The sequence below is a fragment of the Eutrigla gurnardus genome, assembly GCF_963514095.1.
Source record: "Eutrigla gurnardus genome assembly, chromosome: 2".
NCBI lineage: Eukaryota > Metazoa > Chordata > Actinopteri > Perciformes > Triglidae > Eutrigla > Eutrigla gurnardus.
The window spans coordinates 9,586,586-9,609,770 of NC_139916.1; the positions used below are offsets into that span (position 1 = coordinate 9,586,586).

The 23,185-nt window shown below is 41.5% G+C and overlaps 1 protein-coding gene across 1 annotated transcript; it reads left to right on the forward strand.

The window, feature by feature from the left end:
* Positions 1–436: 436 nt before the first annotated feature.
* Positions 437–22,142, forward strand: shmt2 (serine hydroxymethyltransferase 2 (mitochondrial)). Its single transcript, XM_084026873.1, has 12 exons — positions 437–566; positions 9,554–9,745; positions 11,955–12,034; positions 13,669–13,869; positions 14,063–14,144; positions 15,775–15,897; positions 17,497–17,636; positions 17,859–18,021; positions 18,362–18,461; positions 19,223–19,378; positions 20,062–20,169; positions 20,425–22,142. The coding sequence occupies exons 1-12, from the start codon at positions 534–536 to the stop codon at positions 20,550–20,552; spliced, it is 1,506 nt and encodes a 501-aa protein (XP_083882999.1). The 5' UTR covers positions 437–533; the 3' UTR covers positions 20,553–22,142.
* Positions 22,143–23,185: the final 1,043 nt, after the last annotated feature.

Genomic DNA, 23,185 nt, shown 5'->3' on the forward strand with positions numbered 1-23,185 from the left:
TAGTCGTATCATAGAATATAGATACATTTAAAGAAAATAGATTAATTTAGCAGCAGAAACTAATGAACAGAACAGAACTGTACTAGATAATAATTCCTCATAAATGAATGTACACAAGTATTAATTCACACAAGTAAAGTTGAATTTATGACCAATGATATAATGATCTAAAATGCTGTACATTGACTTTTGGTACTTTTAATTAGGCCTTTATATTGATACAATTATCTTTTTACTGTTTATTTGTACACTATGGTGGTATTTCTACTTTTACTTCAGGAAACTTCTTCCACCACTGGAGTGAATGAATGACAGACACAGTTGTAGGCCCTAGTGAGGAAGTAATGATAGGCACGCTGCTGGTTTGCGTAATTGCACTCACAACAACAACAAAACTACAGTTCCCACCAACCCTTTCGGCAGGATAAGCGTAACACGCCGTTTGCCGACAACTTCAATCCGCCCCGTCGGAGCCCATCAGCGGTGCGTCGCCTGGCCGTCCTGCTTCTTCGCCTGACCCGAGGACTGGAAACATGCTGTCTTTCGCTCTGAGACAACTCACGCGGGTACGTGGCTCTCAAAGACTCCTGTCTTCGTGTCCTCGTCGCTATGACGACGTGTTTGAGTGTTACCCTGCGCCGGGTCTGTGCGATCCAGCGGTTAGCTAGCTTAAACGCCAACACAGCTACAGACGTGAAGAGGGGTTTCAACTGCCCACCTGCACTTTATGCAAGACACTAAATGGAAGATGCGGCATTTAACCGCCAGCTGCCTCTTCCGGTCGTCTCGTAATGCTCATTTGACTTGGGACATCTTTGCTCGCTAGGTGAGCTAGCATGCTAGCTGTGTGTGCGTGTTGTAAAGCTGCAGCTGTGGCAGTAATGATGCAACAGCGACAAGTCAGTTTCATCATGTGGGGAAGAATCTGCACGAAGCGACGCGGATTATCGCGAAAAAACTCCCATTTAACGACTCCACGTGGGATGTCTACGTTAGTTACGGCGACTTTATTAAATTATTCAGTGTTTAATTCGCATTTCACGCGCTGTTTGCGTGATTTAATGGAGAGACGAGTGGAAAGCCTCACTCATCACGGTATCTCCATGCAGATAATGAAGGGAAGTTAACTGGAAGGGCCCCCCAATAACGTTCAAAGTGCAAAAAAAGAGCGTAAAAAACATGCTGCAGGAGCACCGAGAAAATATTAACCTCATACTTTTATTGTTACCAATGGGTTGTATGTTTTTGTGAAAACAATAGTTGATTCTGCTGTCTCAACAGATTCTTCCAGTTGAAGTATTTATTGCTTTAGGGTAGCTTCAAGGATAAGTCAAGTTTTTACTGATACGGGTATTATCTTAATATATTTAGTGAACATAGGTTCAACGGTCCACTTTTATTGTACACTGAGTTGGTAGTTTATTATGTGGCTAAAACCAGTGATACAACTGTAATATTTAATATACTCTCGTTGATAAAAAGTTTATATAAGTATTTAAAACACCTTTCAGTGTAAGGCAACAGTTCAAGAGCGCCATAATCCTTCGGCCACCAGGATGGCCATAAAGTTATATGAAAATCTCTTGTTACACCATTATCACCTTGAAATATGTATTGCAGGGTCGTAACTTATTTAATATTTCCATGAAAACCTTTGACATGCTGTTAATAGTTGTTACTAAATGTCATTGTCCATCGACATTGGACATCTAGCTTGCATAAACCTCACCACGTTTACCAAAGCTGCTTTATTTTTTATATTGTTTGTTTGATTACGTTTTGTCCATATTCAATAAACGTTTCAGAATGTAACAGAACATGTTTGACGTTAAAATCCTCCTTCTAGCTGAAATTCCAGTTCAAAATTCAGTTCTTGTAAGAAACAATGGCCGTCTTGACTCTGTTGTGATTGACAGCTCAGAGGGACCAAAGCATAAAGAAGGTTGAATATTGGCTGAAAGTTGCTCGACTGACACGGCGAGTTACGCAATAAATGAATGATTTGAGTACATCTTCCTCATATTCATACTGGGACATGTTGTGAAGTTGTTCTCCTAACAGTAGCTTCTTCTCTACATTGAATTCCGGATCGTAAACCAAGCGTTGTTTATCTCATCGCTTCCTGGTTAGGAAGTCCAATCAGAGCCAGCCAGAGAACTTTTGACCAATATGCGACCAAGGGAACACGTGTTCCTTGTGCTGAGAGATTGGCTTGTAAATATCCTAAATTTTTACTTTTATGGAGTGACCCATTTCAGAGAGGGTACAAATTTCATGTAGTTTGTCTCAAACAACTAGGCTATGCCACGCTTGTGCCAAAATTGTGTGGCATGTATTCAGACCTAGTTTTATAAGTCACTGCGTGTTTGATGTTGCCCATTAAACCTCGTGATTCACGTGCCTGCATGCTTTTCCTATTGGTGGAAATTGGTTAAGCATGCATCTTCATTGAATTTCCAAAGGACTCACAAGGCTCTTATTTATTTTTGGTGAAGGCATGCAGTGAGTGAGCGAGAGAGTTATTGTTGCTGTTAACACACATTTTTTCACAGTTTTAGGATTGGTCTAAATATGAGAGAATCACTTTTGTGACTTGTTTCTTAGAAGAGTATCATCTGTTGCTGTGGATTTTATATGTGAGGAAACTTTCTGATTTTGGGTCTTTTGGGGGTGTTTCCTCTTAAATAGGCCAGTTACTGCCGTTGATGGATTCCAAAGATTTCAGTTTGTCCGTTTAAAAATAAAGATTAATCTCTAATCCCATTATGAGCTTTCTCCCTCTATGAGAGGCCAAAGAATGCTCTTTGCTACGCTTGGACTGGTTTAAACATTTTCAAACCGGTCTGGTACTAAGCCAAAGACCAGACTTAAAACGGTTAGGCTATACCGACCTTTCCCACTAAACGTCACACTTGCCATAGCAGACCCTCCTGAGTGTTACATCTTATTTTGCACATAAGATTGCGCCGTAATCGTGGAAAGGAGAATAAGCCATAAATAACTTTGCTTTGCGGCATATTTACATACATGCTCTTTTTACAAAACATCCCGTCTACCGTAACCAGAGACACGGATACGGCGCCGCAGGCCATGTGACGTATTCAATGAGCGTCGGAATTCCGACTGGCTCCATGGCTTCAAAACAACTGAAAGGTGAACTTTTGCTCGTCTTGCATATTTACACGACTCCTCAACCGCAAGCGAAGTTGCTGTGCATACGTGTTGCTGCATACAATGGCGGCTTCGTACGAGCAACTTCCGGCTTTTTTATCTTCTTCGGATTGACGTTCTCAGCTCGTTAAATGTGGCGGTGCGTCTTCAAAACCTCGACGTAAACAAACACAATGTACTGCGCGCGCATCTCTCCCCTCCCACCTCGACTGAAACGTGTACTTTGCTCACCACCCGACTTGGATACTCGCCAATCCATTTAAAAATAATCACAATATAATTTTAATGACTTGTCATTATTGCTGCTTATTACTAATGAAGGACACGTCGGATTTAGTGCCATGACGCCGTCGGCACAGGTCGCTGATGTTTTTAATTTTCCAGAATGTGTCATAAGGACAAATGCCGGTTCAAATTGTTTGTGCATTAATTAAATTGGTTTATCCCGTACACCGAACCTGGTGAAACCGGATATCGCCTCAACCCTACTCAGCCATTACTTCTAATAACATTATTTAGATTTTTTAAAAAGAGAACATTTCTTTTTAGATTCGGTACAGATTCTTTAGATTATTTTATTTTATTTTATTCAGTTTGAATCTTCACTTACCAAATAAAGAGGTGTTAAAGCTTATGTATAATGACGGATGGAACAGACCCAGGCTATCCAGCTTTGAGTCCAAAATGACTCAAACTTAGATTTTAATGTAGAACTACAGACAGAATGTAGTATTGACAGTTTGGGTTCTGCTATGTAAGACATTTTGTAAGTGAATGAGCAAAAATTCAGTTCAACAGACTGCTGTATCTCTGTACTTGAACCCACTAGTGTTTGTACTGCAGGCCTGCTCAAATGTCTTTAAGTTTTAGGGCTTGCTGTTCTGAATACTTGTGTTTAATTGTCCGTAGTGAATGTGTCCTCTACTTTTTTCAGCATTGAAACATGCACATGCAGAAAAGTAACAAAAGAGAAAACGGAGATGAATTCCCCATGCCTGTTTTTAAATGTCTGCTACTGCTTGATAATTAGTTAACAGATTAAACCAGTCTCTGCTTGCTGCATCTGGACAGATGGAATCAACACATTTGTGGCGTAACCAGGAAACTTGAATGAATTTATACTGAAATACATGCGTGTTTGTGTTTTAGTATCAGTGCTGGAAAAAAAATCACATTTCATTAACTGTGAAATTTCCCTCAGTTTACCGTGTACCTTATTGTATATTGTGAACTGTATTGAAATCACAGTTCAGAGCAACTCAGGATTGTCAGTACTGTTGTGTACTGAAAGATTAGATTTGTTCAGCAGGGCTTTGTTGTTTTGTTGGTGAGAAGACTTGCTGGCCTTTGGAATTTGTCAACTCATGCTTTTGTTTGAAGGTCTGAGAAAAAGATTTGCAGCAGCTTTTCAAACTTTTCTCAAAGTCAGGGGTCAGGGAGGTTGACACAGTTGGAAGTGAAACAGTGTTGCGGTTTTCATCTACATGTTTCCAACAGACAATACAAGGACATACAGGTGAAGTTCAATGACAAAACTGTTCTGCATTCAAATAAAACATACGTGTGTGTGTGTGTGTGTGTGTGTAGCAGGTCAGTGAGTTTTTCTTTTATCATTAAACTTAAAACAATTTAAAAATGTGATGTTCAGGCTTCTTAAATATGAGTTGCCATTATTACTCTTTTATCTTTGAATATTAAGCCATGTGGAAATTAGGGATGGGACGATACACTTAAACTCACGATACGATGCACCTCGATATGCCAGGGTCACGAAACGATACGTCACGATACGATATCAAAATACAAAATAACAAACTAACAAAACAAAATATTACTGCGTAATTACAACTATTTTTTTTTTTTTCAGTTGCACACAAGGAAACACACGGCCCAACAGTTCAAACACAAACAAGAACACTCCCTTAGTGCTCTAACCCTAGTTTAAGTTATCTCAGCCTCTCTTAAAGGCGCTATATGTAAGAATGTGGCCAAAAACGATACTACACTCAAATTCAAAACACTGCGGCGAGTCGTATCCGTCTCCCCCTCCACCCCCTCCCCTCCAGAATCAAGGTTGCCGGAGCTGTTGGCGTATCCAAACGCGCCGAAGGCGGCCGGACAGCGGAGTAACAACGTTACTCATTTCGATCGTAGAAACAAACGTTAGCAGCACAACTCGTAACAGGACAGTGCTAATGCTGCTAGCATTAGCTGTGCTGCTAACGTTTGTTTCTATGATTGAAATGAATAACGTTGTTACTCGACAGTTCAAAGTATTCGAAATGTCCATCCCCATCAAGCTATGATGCTAACTTAGTTAGCCAAGCTCAACTTACCTGTCTAGGAGAAGAGTAGCCAATTATTTTTTAATGAGAAAATACTGCCAGACAAATGACCTGTATCCAGCGGAGCGTCCTCAATTTCGACCTCATTCGACTCTATTGTTCGGCGGTTTGAGGGCAAGGTAGTTGGTGCTAATGTTTGTTAGCTTGCTGTACAGTGTTGTAACAACACTGTTGTTGCAGCATGCGCTGTTACCTGACTGTGACCTGCACCGTTCCTCGGATGTAATTTCTTTTTCATTTAGTTTTCCGCTGCTTAACCAGCAGATGGTGCTGCCAACCTGCCACCATAGACTGTATGCCTGCCGCACACATATATACACACACACACACTAAATAATTTATATACTACACAAATCATGTGGCAGTGCCATCTAGTCTTCATTTCGCGATCCATTTTTTTCAAACTCGATGTGTATCGTCACGTTTTGTATCGCGATATTTCGCCAAACGATATTTCGCCAAACGATATTTCGTCCCATCCCTAGTGGAAATGTTACCTGGGGCCATGGGAAATTATGCCAGACATGTTTCACTAGTTTGACATTATTTTAGATAATATAATGAATATAATAATTGAAAAATGGCAATAGATGAATTGATTATAACATTAATAAGTGTTAGTTGAAACCCTAGTTTAGCCAAGTTTGCTATACTTGCTTAATTAAAGTGTATTGAAAGTAAATATAAATGTATTTCCTCTCCTTTCCTGATGTAAAAATAGCCATAACGAGGTGGCTCAAGATCGCTTTGAGCATTTCTATTTTAACACAGTGCGTACTTGACAATGAGAGTGCTGTGGGCACAGGCGGTCATTGGCAATGCCAACAGTACAGTCCACAGCGTGCATCTGGACTCCCTGAGGCACCAGGAAGCCCAGCGTAGAGCTCCTTCACCATCATCACTATCACCACAAGAAGTGTTGTGGAAAGATTACAGCATAAAAGTATCGTTCCACCGCCTACACCGCCTGAAGATTGGCTTTGTTGCCAGCATCGCTTATGTCTCTGATGTCTCTGATTGTCTCCTTGACAACCCTTTGACCCGAATAGAGTGGAGTCGGCCTGGACTCGGCCTCCGTCTCTTCACGCCTCTTCACCCCATCCAGATTTCTCAGTCTAGTGTTATCTAGACTGGATCACAGGGCAATTTGTAACGGACAGCCCTGCTATTAGTCATTGACGGGGAGAGAGGCAAGTACGTGTCAGACTGACGGATGCTGCTGCCCTGTTGACACTTCTTCTCTCCAACCTTACATATCTTTTTTTTTTTTTTCTTAAGCGTTTCTCCTCTCTACTCCCTTCTGTTTTGCTTCTGTTACCTGCCTGACCGTTGTTTGGTACAGCCACTGATGGACAGCAGTCATCTGTAAAATTGACTCGCCTCAGGAGCTGCTTCAGGAAACGATGGCAAAAATAATACAGAACCAGGATTAACAAAATGATTTTCGCTCTTCCCTTTTTCTTCTTCTCTGCCATTGGTCTTTGGGCACAGATGTTTGACAGGGAAGGTAAACTGCCAACAATTACCTTATCATTGTCACTCAGATGCAGTGCATCTGTGACTCCGCCGTTATCTCGTGCTTAGCGCCCAGGTTGATGTGGCCTATCCCGCCCCTTCCCTCTCAGCACACTTTTCATCAAGTTCACCTTCAAACGACAGCATCGTCTGTCGCCTAAAAATAGGCTCGCTGTGACATATTTGGTGCTTGCATCTTGGCTCTCACTTTTTTTTTTTTTTTGGATCAGTTTATCTCGTGTTTATTAATTAATCTCCCTATAATGATCAGTGCCAGGAAATGAGGCAGGAAAGTGGTAGAGGCAGCACACAGGGACTGACCTGTGTGTTCTTTGTTTAAGCTCAGTGTCCCATTTGGGCACCATGGAAGTGATATAGATGACAAGGCCAACTAATAAAAACGTCACACAAGTGCTACTTGGCTGAGCGTGCTTATTGGCTTAGGATGACAGGCTGAACGTGGGGGAAAGGAAAAAGAGGGGATGAAGGTGGAGGAAGGTGAGGCCCTCTTGTCTTTTGCAGCTGTCAGTGGTAGAATAACCATGGCAGCGTTTGCTTGTGTTAGGGTTTTCCTGCCAGTACGTTCCCCGGCCTTGGTGTGTCTCAGCGGAAGTGCAGACAGCGAAGGACAGTTTCCGTCAAGATTTAATGACCCGTGTGATTTCTCAGCGAGAAACTTGTCCTAGGAGGCAACCTGACCTGTCTCCCCGAGCTCTCATCTCTACCCGAACCCAGAGGGGGGGGGGGCTTCTCCCCTTTTCCATGAACGCCACCGCCACCGGTGACAGAAGGCCAGAATAGAGACTGTTAGAAATCAGCCATGAATACCTCCCCTGGTGTGTCACTTCTGCCCCCTCTGCACCCCAGGGAGCAGATGAAGAGGCGGAGTAGAGAGGATGGGCCTTACAGCGATGGAGTAGATAAACTATGTGCAAGCTGTTCCTCTCGATAAAGTCTTCCTATTAACTGTTGTTCTTTCTTCTTTTTTGAACAAAGGCCATTGAATTGTGAAACGTTCTTAATTTTTTTGTCTTCAAAATGTGAAAAACTGGAGTTTAGCTTCTACGAACGATGAAGTACCTAAACATTTTTTACACCACACTGAATAAGCATAGATCACATTTTTGTTGTATTCATATAGGTATCGTTAACCAGTCCTGAGCATTGTGTTAATTGCTTTTTAATGGCACTATTAGAGGGAGGTTGTCCCTCACATCCCAGAACACCTGTACAGATGATAACTATAGTGGTGGGATCGCTCTCAACAGTCATCATCATATTGTTGATTAAAGGACGGCAGAGAGACAATTTGTTTTAAATGCAGTCAACCTGTCAAATCAGTATAGGATTCATGTTTAACTTTTAAAGAGAGAGAGAGAGACTGAGACAGTGAAAATTGTGTGGACACTCAAATGTTCAGGCATTGCTGCAGCAGCAGCAGCAGCAGGAGAACTCGCCAGCCCCAGTCCAGATTAGATAAGCAGGAAGTGCTGAATCTGTTCTCCATATGCCTCCTTTGGTACACTGAGGCTGTAAAAGTTGGTCCCTCAGTTTGTAGAAGTGCTGATAGCGGCATAATTGAACAACCATGCTGATTATTGATATCATGCAAACACGCCAGTTTCTAATTATACCGGGTTACATATTGGAGTGTATGAGGAACAGACGAGGGGACTTGAAATGTCTCCTTATTTATAAAGGACAGATCAGGGTATTAACTCAAGTATGTAGAGAAGTAATGCTCTCTGATGTTTCTTCATTACAGTCTGGTCCCTCCTTTTGCAGATGGATCCCCAACTAGTTTACTCTTCAGAGATAATGGACCCTCTCAAACATAAACATTCCAAATAGGCCGTTTTTGTATTTTCTTTTTGTTTGTTAATGCGGAAGTTGAAAGGAGGTAAACAAAGCCGATGCATCTCCACAACCATATTTAAAATGTTTTGCTCGTCTTTTCTAAAGCAGAAATCTTGCAGCTGCAACACAGACAGTCCTACTCTTTAACCATACCTTTTATTAAAGCTATGGTGATTTGAATTTGCAGTGCTGTTGTTTTGTTGTCTGGTTTCCTGTGGAGGGGGACTAACAGTTGTCCAATCAGTACCACTTGCTTCCGAACATTACCCTGCTTGGAGGGCATTTATCCAAAAGGGAGATGTTTTCCTTTTCATGTTCTCCTTCTTATCGAGCCTTCTTCATTTACAATACACTGTGAATCAACCCTTCCTAGTAATCTTAAACATTCTGCACACATTCTCCCAGAATAGATGCTGGGTCAATATACCGATGTCTCTGAATCGTTCACTTTAAATTAGATATGATCCCCGTGATTAACAAATTCATTTTTTAGATATGCAGCATTTTTTTTGTTATCTATGTTTGTGTGTCTCAAAGTAACTCCAAATGCCGTTAGATTCAGGCGGATGCAGGGTTCTATCTTTATAAAACTAATATTCTTTCAATTGATACCCGTCTCTCTCTCATCACACCCCCTAACCCTGTGACTTCTCTCCTGCTCACAGCCACTGTGCCAGCGAGCCCCACTCCGTCTCAGCGTACGCGGGCAGCAGTCCCACGCCGTCACCCGCACGGCGGACGAAGACCATCCATGGACAGGCCAGGAAAGCCTGGCTCAGGACGACCCCGAGATGTGGGATCTGCTGCTGAAGGAGAAGGACAGGCAGTGCCGTGGCTTGGAGCTCATTGCATCGGAGGTAAGGCATCTTGCTTGATTTTTGACTGTTACATTCTGCTTGATTGAGCAGAGAGATGGACACAGATGGTATAGACATTTCATTGCACCGATGATTGGTCCGTCAAGGACATTATTTGGCCAATGCCTTACACATTTTGGCATGAATGTGACATGTCGACAGATACACTGATACTGAATTAAAATGTAAAATATTTTTAAAGAAAGACAGTCAATGTACACACCTACTCACTGCTTGTACAAGCTGGCAGCACCCCTCCTCTGTGTTGGCAGTGCAGATAGCTGAGAATGCCTCATCACCTCCTGATTAATGTTTTGGCAAATTTGTATGAATGAATAGACTTGTCAGCCTCACAGATATCTTATTCAAGTTCTACTTTTTCCCCCCCCTGCATATCGCCGCTGCAGCATTGACAGAAACATTCCTTATCAGTGGGTCATCATCAGGGCTCATACTAAATGCAGTATAAACAGCACATCTAGTATTTAAAATGCATGCGCTGTCAGAGTACATTTAATCTTTATTCATATTCCTAAATCATCAGCTGTTGTATGTGTTAATATGTTACAGCAGTAAATGTGTGTTTTTATCTATGTCAGTGGCTTGCTAGGGCAAAGAAACATTCTGGCTCAGACAAAAAAAAAACAAATGTAGCTTCTCTAGTAATGAAGACACTCACAGGATTCAGCCCTCTGTGTAAGCCAGAACAGCTCAGCTGTTACATTTGGGTTACCCTTTGTTTTCATTCCAGGGCCGGGTGGTGAGAAATGGACAATTTTACAATTCAAAAGAGCAGAAGGGGTTTTATCTTGTTTTGTTCTTTCTCTCTCCACCTGTTTCTTCTCCGCCACAGTAGTTTTTCAGTGGAGTATATCGGCCCCCTTCTGTACACAAAGCCTGACCGCTCTAGTGTGAGATAAAGCTGATATCTTCATTCTGCCTCCTCCTCCCCACCTCACTCTGCTAGGCCTATCACAGTAACGGCTCGGGCAGGCATTCCTTGAATGAAAAGACATGCATTCTAACACACACACACACACACACACACACACACACACACACACACACACACACACACACACACTTCAAGACAATAAGAAGCTAATGTATTTCTTCAGCAGAGAGCTTTTACTGGAGCTGTTATCTCCTTTGATCTCCATTGGCATAACCACACACACACACACGCACACACACACACACACACACACACACACACACACACACACACACACAGGTTGCATCATCTGTTGCATATATAACAGATGATCACTATATTTATTTGTATAATTCGGCATTATGTTCATTGTTTGTATGTAATTGTATTTTTTCCCACATAATATAATAGCTCCCTACAGAAGGCTTACTATAAAATTATATTTTATGTTTTCTCTTAGTATAGGCTTGAGGTGGGAAAGAACAGTTACAAGATGAACAGGAAGTTGGCAGCAGTTGACAACAGTTGGCTGCTATTACCATTTATTAATGTTGTTTTCTTGATTAATCATTAGGTCCTTAAAATGTAAGAAAACTGGCAAATTCCTAGCTCATGTAATTCCTTCTTTTTCTTACCAGCAGTATAAAATCCCCCCAAATACAGTTTTATAATCGCATTAGACAAAGAGAAACTGTACATCCTTACATTACAGAAGCTATAGCTAAGGAATGTTTGGTATTTTTTTCTCAAATTAGGGTTTCATATTTTAGGAAAATGTGAATAAAAAATGCTCTTCTATTGTAGAAAATCTGATATTAAGAAGTCAAAAATGAATAAATCAAAGGAATGAGTTAGACTAGTAAGTTTAAGTTATGCCAGTGAATGAGTCTGATAAAAGTCGCTGGTATTGTATATTCAACAGAAATATTTTTCATGGACAAGATATATATTAAAAAAAAACACACTTACTAAAATGTGTTTTTCTTCGAAAATGCATTGCAAAAATGATTTAAAAGGCAATGCCCGTGTATTTCAGCATGTGCAGAAAAGTTAATCTTGTATCCTGCAGCGGTGAGGCGATAAGCATTATGAAGTGCAGAGTGTTAGTCTATGGAAGTCCAGAGGTTCAATACTGTAATGATTGCCTTTAGCCGGAGGGGGATTTCTCACTATCACTTAACAGACTTTAATTTGCCGTCCTTGTCCCTTCTGTCCACTCGCTCCATTGATCCGAGTGTGTGTGTGTCTTTGCTTGTGTGTGTGTTCGCACCACAGAATTTCTGCAGTCGAGCAGCTCTGGAGATTCAGGGCTCCTGTCTGAACAACAAATACTCCGAAGGCTACCCAGGGAGAAGGTGAGTTTTTTCAGCCACACCCCATCGTATTAACACTGTTGATATTCTCTGCTTCAGGATATTTGTTAGACATAAACGCACACGTAGAGATATACTGATTCATACAGCAGCAAACGGATAGCTGACCTGTTTTGAAATGCTTCTCATTTGATGCCTTTGATTCCTGGAGTACAAGCCTGCCATAAATCTCCCTCCCACTGAATGTGTTTTTTGATTGTTTTATGTTTTTTTTCCCCCACGTCCTACTCATCAGCCGTTTGCACTTATATGTAATGAAACAAAAGGATTGATCTCATTGACTGAGTGGTTTGTACAGTTAGCCATCTGTTGCTCCTTCATCTGTAAAGGACTGAGATGCCCCGGATCTGCTGTGGTGGTTTTGGGTCAACATTGGTCTACATTTTTGTAGATCAGGGACCCCCAAACCACCAGACACTGCAAAGCGTTTGCTCCCAGGTCCTGAGGAAACTGGAAATAACTGGAGGAGCGATTTAACCTCTTGGTTATTAGGCAGCACAGGATCTTGTCGTTAAAGCAGCACAACTCCTCTGTTACCCACTCGGAGGCTTCCCCCACACGATATTCCATCAAAATGTGTCATGATGAGTGCTGCTTTTAGGCCGTGTGTGGATGGTGCACACACTCAGCACCTCCTCTCCTCATCCCTGTGTGTGTGCGTGAGTGTTGACGTACCTCAAAGTCATGTATGCGGGCCCTCTCCCCATAAACAGCTGCGTTTTGAGGCTGCTGTCTCACATTTGTGCATTACGCAGCGCCCCTCTGGCAGCGCCCGCTAGCCCATGTGTGATGCAGCCTTCCACGTAGCCGTTTCGGCCCGATCCCCGCATGGGAGCGTAGCGGTATGACCTCTGGCTCGGCTCGTATTGGTAACATGAGTCGGGAGGGACTCGGCCAGACATTTCTACGTTCTTGGCTGAGATGGATGGCATACGCTACATCATGTGTTTGTCTGTTTAATAAAAGGCTGTCATTTGTCAGTTCTGTTGTTTTACAAAAGGTTTGGAGGTGTAAAGGAAAAAAAAATCTCCAAATTTAAACTTGAATACCTACACAATGAGCGAGTGTCACTCTTATCTCCGTCGCCTCACTTGGCTGGCCTAGCTGTTGTGAACAACAGTGGCGTTTGTGGAAACAGACAGTGTCAATATCCGTTTATGTCCAGTGGATCAGATGACAGTGTAATAATGCAAGGGGGCTGCTTGCACCCACAGTTAGCAGCCAAATCTGCAGCTACACTGAGCGTCATAGTGAGTTTCAGCTCATTGTTAAGTTAACTTTACTCACTCTTACCAGTCGTGGCATTTTCATCCACAGCAGGCAGCTGTTTCCAATGAAATGCCTCTAAAAACTCACTAGACACCACCTGTTGAAGGTGCAACTACTTTCTAACAATTTTGCCATATAAACTTTAAAGACATTGATATATCAATGTTGTTTGTAACTTGTTTCTGCTGCCCCCAAGTGGCCATAAAAATCAATTGTTGCAGGTTACAATTGAATAGGTATTAAAGCTTAATCCAGCAGGTTATTTGCAGGAGTGATGTGTTGCTGAATGGCCTAAGGGTGTCTCTGTTTTTCTTTTCTTCTTTCTTTTCCATCCCCGCCCCGCTCAGATACTATGGTGGAGCAGAAGTGGTTGATCAAATTGAGCTGCTGTGTCAGAAACGAGCCTTGGAGGCCTTTGACCTGGACCCAGCTCTGTGGGGTGTCAATGTCCAGCCGTACTCTGGCTCCCCCGCTAACTTTGCTGTCTACACCGCCGTCCTCAACCCCCACGACCGCATCATGGGCCTGGACCTGCCCGACGGAGGACAGTGAGTAGTCACGAAAGCTTTCTTTTTATTCTTCACCTGCACCCTCTCACTTATTCTCTCTTACCCTCACACGCTTCTAAGCTCTCCCACTTTATTTGTTGGTGAACATTTGCACATGAAAAATGAAGTTGTTTTTAAGGTAATGTAACAAAGTGTTTATTTTCTTCCCATCTCTTCCTCTTTCTCACCACAGTCTGACTCATGGCTACATGTCTGATGTGAAGAGGATCTCAGCAACCTCGATCTATTTTGAGTCCATGCCTTACAAGCTAAATGTAAGTGGAGACCCCTACTACTGATTTCAAGTAGCATGTTGTTGACTGTCTTGAATAACTGTCAGGTGAATGTTGTACAACACGTTATATAATAGGATGTTTTGCACTGACCTTGCAGTTTAATGTAGTAGTGACTGGAGAAAATTATGAAAACTGATAGACCATTAAAACATGTAGCAACTTTTTTTAATACTTAATACAACGATTTCAGTCAGCCTCATCCTTAGTTATCAAATAAAATAATCATAAATGTATGTAAACGTAACACAATTTGTGCAATGTCTTAAACACTCGTGGGATTGACTAAAATATCAACAAAAGGAAAAAACAAGATTAACAAATCCTCAATTAGCACAAATATCTAAATGTATGCTAAGTATTTTTCGTCTTGGTCTCTCTTGGAAAAACCATTAAATAACATGACTTTGAGTCAAGACAAAAACATGTAGGAGAAAAGATCCCTCTTTGGGAAGTCTTGTTTGCTGTTGTGACCCCCACAGGGATTACACAAGCTAGTCTGGCTCGGGATTCAGTGTCTTATTTAAGAAACTTCTGCCCAACAAGCACATGCTGGCAGGTGCTTTGCCACAGAGGGGCGTAAATGCAGGCGTTTTGTTTGATATTTGGCCCCTTCACTCACAATGCAACCTTACAGTCCTATTAGTTAATTATGTTATGTTAAACATTCCCATTATGTTAGTATAATATGTAAACTTTCAAAGTGGCGTCCACCACCAGCAATCTGTACATACACGTGGGCGCATCGTACGTTAGTGTATTATTCCAGGGCTCATAGTTGTGTGATGGTGTTGGTAGAGGCTGATGGATGGCCATGGGAGTCTGCATGTCCAGACCTGCTGATGTATGGGCAGGCAGGACCCCTCTGCGAGAGAGATAATGGGAAATCGACAGGCTGGCCAGCACCACTGGCTCTCTCTTCACAATGAGCAGCTTGATGGAGTGAGGGGGCATCCGTAGATGTGCTCTGGAGATGGGAGATTATCACTTTGTCTAAATAAAGCTTTCCCTCCTTCTCTTTTCTTTTTCTTGTCTGCGTCTCTCTTATTCCCACGTCCTTTCTGTCTCCCACTTTGTTTTTTCCGTTCCGTGCTGCTCTCGCCTCGAACCGTCACTCCGCTCCGACGCTCGGCGGAGGAGTAGACGGGTGAAACTGGCGGTTCAGGCTCCAAGTCACACTGGGCATTTGATTCATCCAGTCTGACTCCATTTCGTGTGACTCAGACATATATCTCCCGAACAACGGATTGTCTAACACATACCTCAAATTGCTTATTTCAATGAAAAGCGCAGATAAAGTCTCAGAAGCAACCTCTGATCTGTTCAGCCTCATCACGCCGGTTCAGTAGATCCCTGAAAGACTGGATTAGGATAAGTAGGGGTGCATTACTTCAAATTGCTCCATCTCCTTTGTTGATGTGTTTGGTTGAAATGTATCCCTTCAATAAAGTCCTTCCCCTCTTTTAAAGGCAGCCAGAGTATTTCAAATGTGCTTTCCTCCTGACCCTCACTCTCCCTCTAAAACTCTCATCCTCATCCTCCCCTACTTCCCTCCCTCTCAGCCTCCTTTTTTTCCTCTTCTCAATCTGTCTCCCTTTTGGTTTCTCTGCAGATTGCAACCGGACTCATAGACTACGACCAGCTGGAGATGACGGCCAAGCTGTTCAGGCCCAAGCTCATCATCGCTGGCACCAGTGCCTATGCCCGCCTCATTGACTACGCCCGCATCAAGAAGGTGCCCGGAAAAAAAACTCTCTGTATTCAACACTCAGTCCAGCTTTGTGTGTGTGTTTCGCTCTACCCCGTCCTCTCCTGCCACCCGTTCTCTCATCCTGGGTTATGAAGGTCGGACCAGATTTGTCCTCTTATTTCAAACTCGGTCAACCTTTTTCCCCTGAGCGGACACAAACGCCGGCTTCTCTTACTGATAGGTCGGACCCAGCCTCTAAAACCACATCTTCACTCATTCCTGTCCCGCAGTAGAGTCCCGTCTGCTCGAAATACTGATTCGACTCCCAACGTGCACCATTCTGTAGGGTCTCTCACACTTGCACTTCACAACACAGATGCTTTCTGTTGCCTACTCATCCGAACTGAACGCGGATGCTCACACTGACTCATGCGTTACACGGCAGCAACTTTTAACTGCACACTTCATTGCTCTCTTTGGCGGTGCTCAAGAGGCCCCCTTTATCTGTTTTGTTATACCCACCCGCTGATTCACTTCATTCACTCCCTGACTGCTTCCCTTTTGTTGTTGCAGCGCCCCACTTTAGCGAGCACCATCAGATGGAGTGTCCCACCATTACAGAGCTGTGTTTTTATTAAGCATCATAACTACTTTGCCGCAAGGCCTGAAGTGGGGCCATATTTCCCCCCTGGCATGTCTCTGTAGAACGGTTCACAGTTTTATTGCAGAATCTGCCGGGCTTCTCTCCAGATTCTCAGTGTTGTTACCTAGATTTCAGCTGGCTTTTTTTTTAATCTGAAATTTGTTTTCCTATCTGCGTTCATCAGCTACCCCACATCACCCTCTTGTGTTCTTTACCCCCTCCAGTAACCCCGCCATCTACCCTGCCTCTTAATCTAATAAACATGTGCCGATCCAGTTTAGATATGAGAGGAAGGGAGATTGTCATGATAATGAATATTAATTGGAGCACTGAAAAGAATGTTTACTGCTCTGATCATTCGCCAGCGAGTCATTTGCATGTTAGCGAGCTATTTATTGTTTGTGCCGTTTTCAATAAATGCTGGCAAGAGACGGCAAGGATTTATTGAATTACGCCGTAATATTTCGGGCCTCTGCAGACTGCTGAAGAGTGTAATAACTCCAGCTGTGATTTGAAATATCTGCCCTTTGAGGAAAATAGGTACTGCTTATGGATGTAGAGTTATCATCAAATCTTAACCGTGGGGGGTAAAATGTAAATGTATTAGCACCAAGTCATTATATCTCATATTTTTATCTCACATTTCAACATATACAGAGTACAGTTTGGTCACTGATGACACAGGCAGATGTATGGAGGTATGTAGTTTTATAGACACTATAGTGGTTTATGGTTCAACTCTATATATTAAAAAAACTTTATTCAAATACTGTGCAATTTCTAAGCATTTGGACGCTTCACATTTTGTTTAACAGTATAAGACTCTCCCCTCTTTGTACATAGTCTGCCACATTTCAAATACTGAGAGGGAAACTGAAAAGGACATGATTTTGAGAAATTAAAATATAATTTTAAAATGACCTGATTTGTGGTATACATTAAAATCCTAATTTTATGTTTGTTCCCTCTTTTCTACCTTTTTATTTATTTTTTTTAATCAGCTGTGTACCAACATTAAGGCCTACATGCTGGCTGACATGGCACATATCAGTGGCCTGGTGGCAGCCAAAGCCATTCCCTCTCCCTTTGATCACGCTGACCTGGTCACCTCTACCACGCACAAATCCCTCCGAGGAGTCAGGTAAGAACAAGAGACCTTTCAGGAAACATGTCATTAGAACTGCTGCTCTGAGCATCATAGTTATTTTATTAATAGCAGGTATTGTGATGATGTGAGTCCCTTTTAATCAGACAGCTGATGTGCCATGAGTGGGCACACATTACCAAGGATGAAACCTTGATGGGTTTGAGAGACAAATATGGTAAAAGTGCTTCGTCAAGTTAATGAATCTGTTCTGTCCAGGGCTGGCCTCATCTTCTATCGCAAGGGTGTTCGTTCAGTGGACAAGAAAGGGAAGGAGATCGCGTACGACCTTGAGGAGAAGGTCAACTTCTCTGTGTTCCCCTCCTTGCAGGGCGGACCACATAACCACGCCATCGCTGGTGTGGCTGTGGCGCTCAAACAGGTCAGGACAGGACACCCGATTTGTAAATGTGTTTGTATTGATGTAACACTTTATCTTGGTCTGCTATCTCCTCATAAGAAGTTGATAACTGGTTAATCACATTTCACTGTGAAACTGAATCTTACCACAGAGATGCTTTGGTGCTGAGCTAATGTGAGCTTTTGCTCCTTCCTTTTCTCAACTGGGAACTCTCCGGATCTTAATGCTGCGCTAGACAGCAATTGAGTTGAATCCATTAAGGAGGATAAAAAGCTGATGTGATATGTTTATATTGTTGAAAATAGTTTTCTTAATCTCATTAATTAATTCTTCAGTCCGGCTCAACCCTTTTTGTTTCCAGGCACATTCTCCCATGTTTAAGGAGTACATTGCCCAGGTGCTAAAGAATGCCAAGTCTATGGCTGCAGCTCTCATTAGCAGAGGCTACACCCTGGTATCAGGTAATCTCACTTTTATTCAAGCATTCGTTTGTTTTCTTTTTGTAATTAACAGGGTGACACTGGCTCAGCAAACGGCAGCAACAAACACAGAAAACACACAACATGGTCAATAAAGAAAAATGTGCTGTCACGAAATGCAAATTACGTGACAAGAAAAAAAACGGAAAGGCATTTAAATTCATGATGTGCAAATAAGCTAATGTCAGTGTGGCTGTACTGCCAGTCAGGGGGGTGGGACAGATGAAAGTGGTCACTTTCTGGTCGTGAGCAAATACTGAATCTTGTACGGCATTTTATTCGCTGGCCTCAGCTCTTTTTTTATGTATAGCCTTCAATTGATACCCTAAACAAATACAGGCTTGTGCTGTGCTTACACTGCATTGTGTGCCACTCCTTTTTCATAGACTGTGTGAAAAGAAAAATCAGGGAAAGAATTATACGGTTATACTCAATAGGAAACTTGTGTACTTTATAATAAATATGATATACTTTATATATGTACTAGTTATAATATACACTCAGTTTCCAGTTTATTATGTAGATATAAAGTAGATATGTGGACAAATGTGAGGCATCAGGCTTTGTCATTATCTGTGCTTCAGTTTAATATCCTCCAGCTAACAAATCTAATGTTACTTTATCATGTTAAAACTAGTTGAGGTGGTCGGATCAGAGGCTTAAAAGTGGGTAAAAAAAAAAACTCAGACTTTCCTCCTCTTCAAAAGTTCTTTTTTTTTAACTAAGAATGCTGAATATTTCAGACGGGACCGACAACCATCTGGTCCTGGTTGACCTGCGGCCTAAGGGCATTGACGGGGCTCGGGCCGAGAGGGTGCTGGAGCTTGTGTCAATCACTGCCAATAAGAACACCTGCCCCGGGGACAAGAGCGCCCTGACTCCTGGTGGCCTCAGGCTGGGTAAGGAGCGGCTTCACATTACACTGCATTTAACTGGACTCAGGCACGATCTTGACACGCTTATTATAAAATATATCAGAAACCTCACGAAGAAAATGGTGCTCATTTTTATTTTCAAAAACGTATCAAAGTGTCTGTAACTTTAAGATAATTAGTCTTGATATGATGGTTAGCTATTTTATGTTCCATCGCTTTTCAATAAATTTTACTTTGCAGTTAGCATCCTCTTTACTTAATCTTTATTTCACTCACCGTTTCAAAATGTAGTTCTACATATGGAAATTACTCAGCCACCAATTAAGCCACCAGCACTGAGCAGATCATGATTAATTAAGCATGTTGGGGTTTTTAATCATCTTCCAGGAAGTGCAAGAGCTCCACATCTCTCGCCACATATTTAGTGTTGTCTTAAGGCGAGAAACTTCACTCACAGTGCAACGTACTGCTCAGTGGTTTATTTTATTGAGATGAGGGCTGCTCCTTAGCGACCTCAGTGTTGGGATTGACTCATCTGGAGTCTGTAGATTAATTACTGACATTTCAAGAAGCTCCAGGATTCCGTTTGTTTTTTTCTCCCCAAATAGTCCATATAGTGAAATTCATTAGTGACAGTTGAACCCGTGGAAGTGAAAGGAAGTGATTTCCAGTCAAGTTGTTTTTTTTTGTTCTCTTCTCCATCATAGGTGCTCCGGCCCTGACATCCAGACAGTTCAAAGAAGCTGACTTTGTGCAAGTTGTCGAGTTCATGGATGAGGGCTTCAAGATCGCTTTGGATGTCAAGAAAAAGACCGGTAAGCCGACAGTGTGAGGGGAGCCGGATTACAATGTAACCTGGTAATGTAATGTAGGTGCATCACTTTCTTGTCTAAAACTATGGAGTTCTTAGAACGGCTGCACAAGTAAAAAACATGCTGTGTGTCGTATTACATTGTTGGATATTGAAACATTAGGGGAAACAAAAGGCCCAGTGGTGTTAAAAGAAAAGTGGCAATAAAGGAAAGCTGAGCCTTGTCCTTTCTCTCCCTCTCCTCCGTTGTCTTCTCCAGGAAAGCTCCAGGACTTCAAGAACTTCCTTCTCCAGGACCCAGAGACGGTCTCTCGCATCGCCAACCTTCGCCACCGCGTCGAGGCTTTTGCCAGGCCATTCCCCATGCCAGGCTTCCACGACCATTAGACCGACCAACATGGAGTCCGTGGGGCCATCGCAGCCAGGTGGCAAAAAGTGCACAAGGAGATGGAAACATGTTGATGTTGGTACCTTTGAATCAGGATGACTCTCTTTTTCCAATCTGATCTGGGGAACGACATTTTTAATACTTCTTTGCAGCAATCCATCGATCTTGTGTTGTTTCAAACTTGGCCTCCACGTCGAGGTAGAGAAATGCTAAAATTTGACAGATTTTGTAGAGCTGATGAACCTATTTTCTATTGTATTCGTAAAGATATTTCTCAGTTGTCGTCACCCAATTTCTTTAATGTGGCAGGAAAAAAAAACCTGTCTAATCAAACAACAAGCAACCGTTCTTTGTGCCACAGGATCTGTCACTTGATTATTGTACGATTCATTTTTATAATAACATACACTGAGAGGTCTTGATGCAGAGTCTTAACTAATGTCACTAATAGTAGATTATATTCATATGGGAGATGTGTGTTTTCTGTTTAATAAACCAGGTACACAAGGATAGGTGATGGGGTGTTCTGCCATACAATCTTGTGTTGGCCTTTTAATTGTATATGGAGGAAATTTCCTTGAAGTTCAGAAATGAACCCAAAATGTAATAATATATGAAAGCTAGCTCTTTAGCTTGTCTCCAAAGTAAGGAGGTAGGCTAAACAATTGTGACATCTTTTAATATACTATAGTCCAGTAAAGCAACGTATGTTTTTATTTTCACAAATCAAAGATCAAAACCTTCAGAATTAAATCAAATTTGTATTGACTTGCTTTAGAAAGGGGAAAAAAAACACGTGTCCACCTGTATCAGAGGATGTTATTTTCTTTTGATGCTATTGTGACTGCATTGTCTTTTTTTCTTTTTCTTCCAGCCTATCATTGGATAGAATTGAATTGCTACATACTTTGTTGTGACGGATAAATAACCAAATAGAATAATAACAGAAATGTCATCTTGGATTGTTTTATACTTTAAGTGTTTACAAAGAGGATATACTTTTGTATGTGTTTATTTAGAAAGAATTAGCCAATGTAACAGCCGTCATTTTACACGTATCTGAAGGTTTCCAATACCAGTCGACATGTTGTGTGAGAAGACTATTTATAGCGTAGTCTGCTTGATTTAAGTGTCATTATTTTTCTCTTCACCATGGTGTTCAATGATGGAAACTGACCTTGATTTGGTGGAGAAAAAAATGTGTCTGGCTCACAGGTTTGAACCGTTATCCATTATCACTGCATCAGTGAGGAAGCAAGATTTCTGTTCTGAAATGATTGTACAGCACAATCGAGAAAAGGGGGCGTTAGAAAATGATGTGGTTACTTTCTTACTTTGCAAAACACAGCTTCTAATGTGAACCAAATCATATAAATCTTCCACATCACAGGTGTTTGACAGCCAATAGACGTTGCCAAAATATACCAATAAGTATTTTGCTAATATGTGCATGAATCTGTTGGTCTGTCATCATTTCTGTTATTTTGTCATGCCAGCATTTGTACTGTACATCAACACGAGTTTGAGAAGTTTCTTTTACACCCAATTAGTTTTAGTTGAAGCCTAATAAAATCGTTAATACAAACCTAGCTTGTGTTGTGTCATTGATGTTAATAGAAATCACACTAATCGCACAATTTATTACAACTTTTTGAAGAGTTTTGAAGAGCATCTTGTGTGGAGGGAGATATTCTGTTAAAGTGCTACAGGGTTCATGTGGACTGCTGTTACAGCCAGAGGTGGTGGTCTTACTGCAATGCCAAATGTGAGTAGAATAAGAAATACCAAGCAGGTATTGTAGAGTATAGATTAGGAGAATAACAAATACTATACTACATTTACATGTACTTGAGTATGCCTACCTTATAGATTGGCAATACATATTGTAATTTCTACTTCATTTATTTGACATTAGTCACTTTACATATTTGATTTTAAACACAAAGCACATGATCAGCTTATAAAATGGAGTATTTATTTTTCATATAACTTTAACCCGTAACAGTATTCTCACAGTGCCGGTTTGGTATACTTCCTCCCCGGCTGTTTGGAAATGTTTGAAAAAGACTTCCATAATTACCCTTCCAGCAGATTACTGTTATGTTTATGAGTACTCATTTGTCAGTAATAAGAATGGTGAGACCTGTGAGCTAATTAGTTTAGAGCTTGTACTTGTTCACGCTGCTTCGCTCAAATATTACAGGAACGTATCTATTTCCCCCTGAGTACAATATTCTGTTTCCACCAGGTTTAAACTTAAATTCTCTCTGCTGACCATCAGGGGGCGAGTCTTTGAGAAAATGCAGTCAGATGTCAGTCAAAGCTAGCTTTTTAACCTTTTTAAAGGGTGTTCCCATTAACTAGGCTATTAAACCGGTTTAGAGGCAAAAACCAGCTGGATTACATTAAATCCTACAACAAAAACAGCTTTGTCACCTCAGTTCCCATAATAGCCTGAATAGAGCTGGGGGACATCTTTTTCAGTTTTACATTACTGTAAAATGATTACATCATTATTATTATACTTATAATTATATATACATATTATTATTATATACATTATTATGTACTTATATTATAAATATATATATCAAATAATTTATATAATATAATTAGATAAATAATTGAATAA

Coding starts and splice junctions, on each gene's coding strand:
- shmt2 (XM_084026873.1), top strand. CDS start 534: ATGCTGTCTTTCGCTCTGAGACAACTCACGCGG. Junction 15,898..17,496: donor ACTACGCCCGCATCAAGAAG/GTGCCCGGAAAA, acceptor TTTTTTAATCAG/CTGTGTACCAACATTAAGGC. Junction 17,637..17,858: donor AAATCCCTCCGAGGAGTCAG/GTAAGAACAAGA, acceptor TGTTCTGTCCAG/GGCTGGCCTCATCTTCTATC.